The 1,477-nt window shown below is 39.0% G+C and overlaps 1 protein-coding gene across 1 annotated transcript; it reads left to right on the plus strand.

Annotated features, from left to right (window-relative positions):
• The first annotated feature begins 318 nt into the window (after positions 1–318).
• LOC110287977 (olfactory receptor 8G50-like) lies at positions 319–1,263 on the plus strand. Its single transcript, XM_021154450.2, has one exon. The coding sequence runs from the start codon at positions 319–321 to the stop codon at positions 1,261–1,263; it is 945 nt and encodes a 314-aa protein (XP_021010109.1).
• The last annotated feature ends 214 nt before the right edge of the window (positions 1,264–1,477 follow it).

Raw genomic sequence — 1,477 nt, forward strand, 5'->3', positions numbered from 1 at the left:
AATCAAACCCTGCTACTGACTCATGTTTGATATATGCTATTTGACTGGATTGCAGGTATACTGACAATGAAGAGTGGAATCACCACAAAGAACTACTTTTAAACAGGTCCAGAAAAAAGGAAAACCTAGTAGCCTTCTTTCTTCACTACCTCTGGATGGTAAGCTAGAAGGGAGGTTCAAGTGTTCAAGAACCCTAAATAGAGTGGGTTTAGAAAAATCAAAGCTTTCAGAGTTCTATTTAAAACTTAAAGTATATAAAACTACAAATACTGATCTCATTTTTTTCCATCTCTTTCTACATAGAACTCCCAGAAGAAAATGTTCCAAGGAAATCTTTCTGGAGTAACTGAGTTCAATCTTGCTGGTTTAACAGACAAACCGGGGCTGCAGCTGCCCCTCTTCCTCCTGTTCCTAGGAATCTATGTGGTAACAGTAGTGGGGAATCTCAGCATGATCACCCTGATACTATTCAGTTCTCAACTACACACACCCATGTATTATTTTCTCAGCAGTCTGTCCTTCATTGACCTCTGCCAGTCCAATGTTATTATTCCCAAAATGTTGGTGAACTTTTTGGCCACGAAGAACATCATCTCCTACCCTGAATGCCTGACGCAGTTATGCTTTTTTGCTACTTTTGGTATTGCAGAGTGTCAGATGTTGGCTGTAATGGCATATGACCGCTATGTTGCCATTTGTAAGCCCTTACTTTACCATTCTATAATGTCCTTTCAAGTCTGTTCCTGGATGATATTTGCAGTATACAGTATGGCTTTGATTGGTGCCACAACTCAAACAGTCTGCATGTTAAGAGTGGATTTCTGTAAGGCCAACGTAATAAATCATTACTTCTGTGATCTTTCCCCACTCCTGAAACTCTCTTGTTCTGATACTTTTATTAATGAAGTATTAGCTTTATGCTTTAGTGTTTTCAATATCTTTATTCCAACTCTGACAATTCTAAGCTCTTACATCTTCATCATTGCCAGCATCCTCCGAATTAAATCCACTGAAGGCAGGTCCAAAGCCTTCAGCACCTGCAGCTCACACATATCAGCTGTTGCTATCTTCTTTGGTTCCCTTGCATTCATGTACCTGCAGCCATCATCAGTCAGCTCTATGGACCAAGGGAAAGTGTCCTCTGTATTTTATACCATTGTTGTGCCCATGCTTAATCCTTTGATCTACAGCCTGAGGAATAAGGATGTAAAAGTTGCACTAAATAAGTTCCTTGAAAGATTTTTTTGTTGTAAACAAAACTGATTTTTCCTTACTAAGATTCTTGTTTAGAGGGCTGACAAACAGTTCAGCTTGCTAAGTACGGCCACCACATGATATGAAATTGTGACTACTTACTCTTGTTTATTTTAAAAATCTCTAAAGGCAGGACAAGTTTTAGCCAATGGAACATAGGAAGGACAACATCTGTATTGGATATAGAGAACCATCAGCTTATCATAGCATGCATCACACTAGT

The sequence above is a fragment of the Mus caroli genome, unplaced genomic scaffold (genome assembly GCF_978045245.1).
Source record: "Mus caroli unplaced genomic scaffold, Mus_caroli_1 scaffold_11, whole genome shotgun sequence".
NCBI lineage: Eukaryota > Metazoa > Chordata > Mammalia > Rodentia > Muridae > Mus > Mus caroli.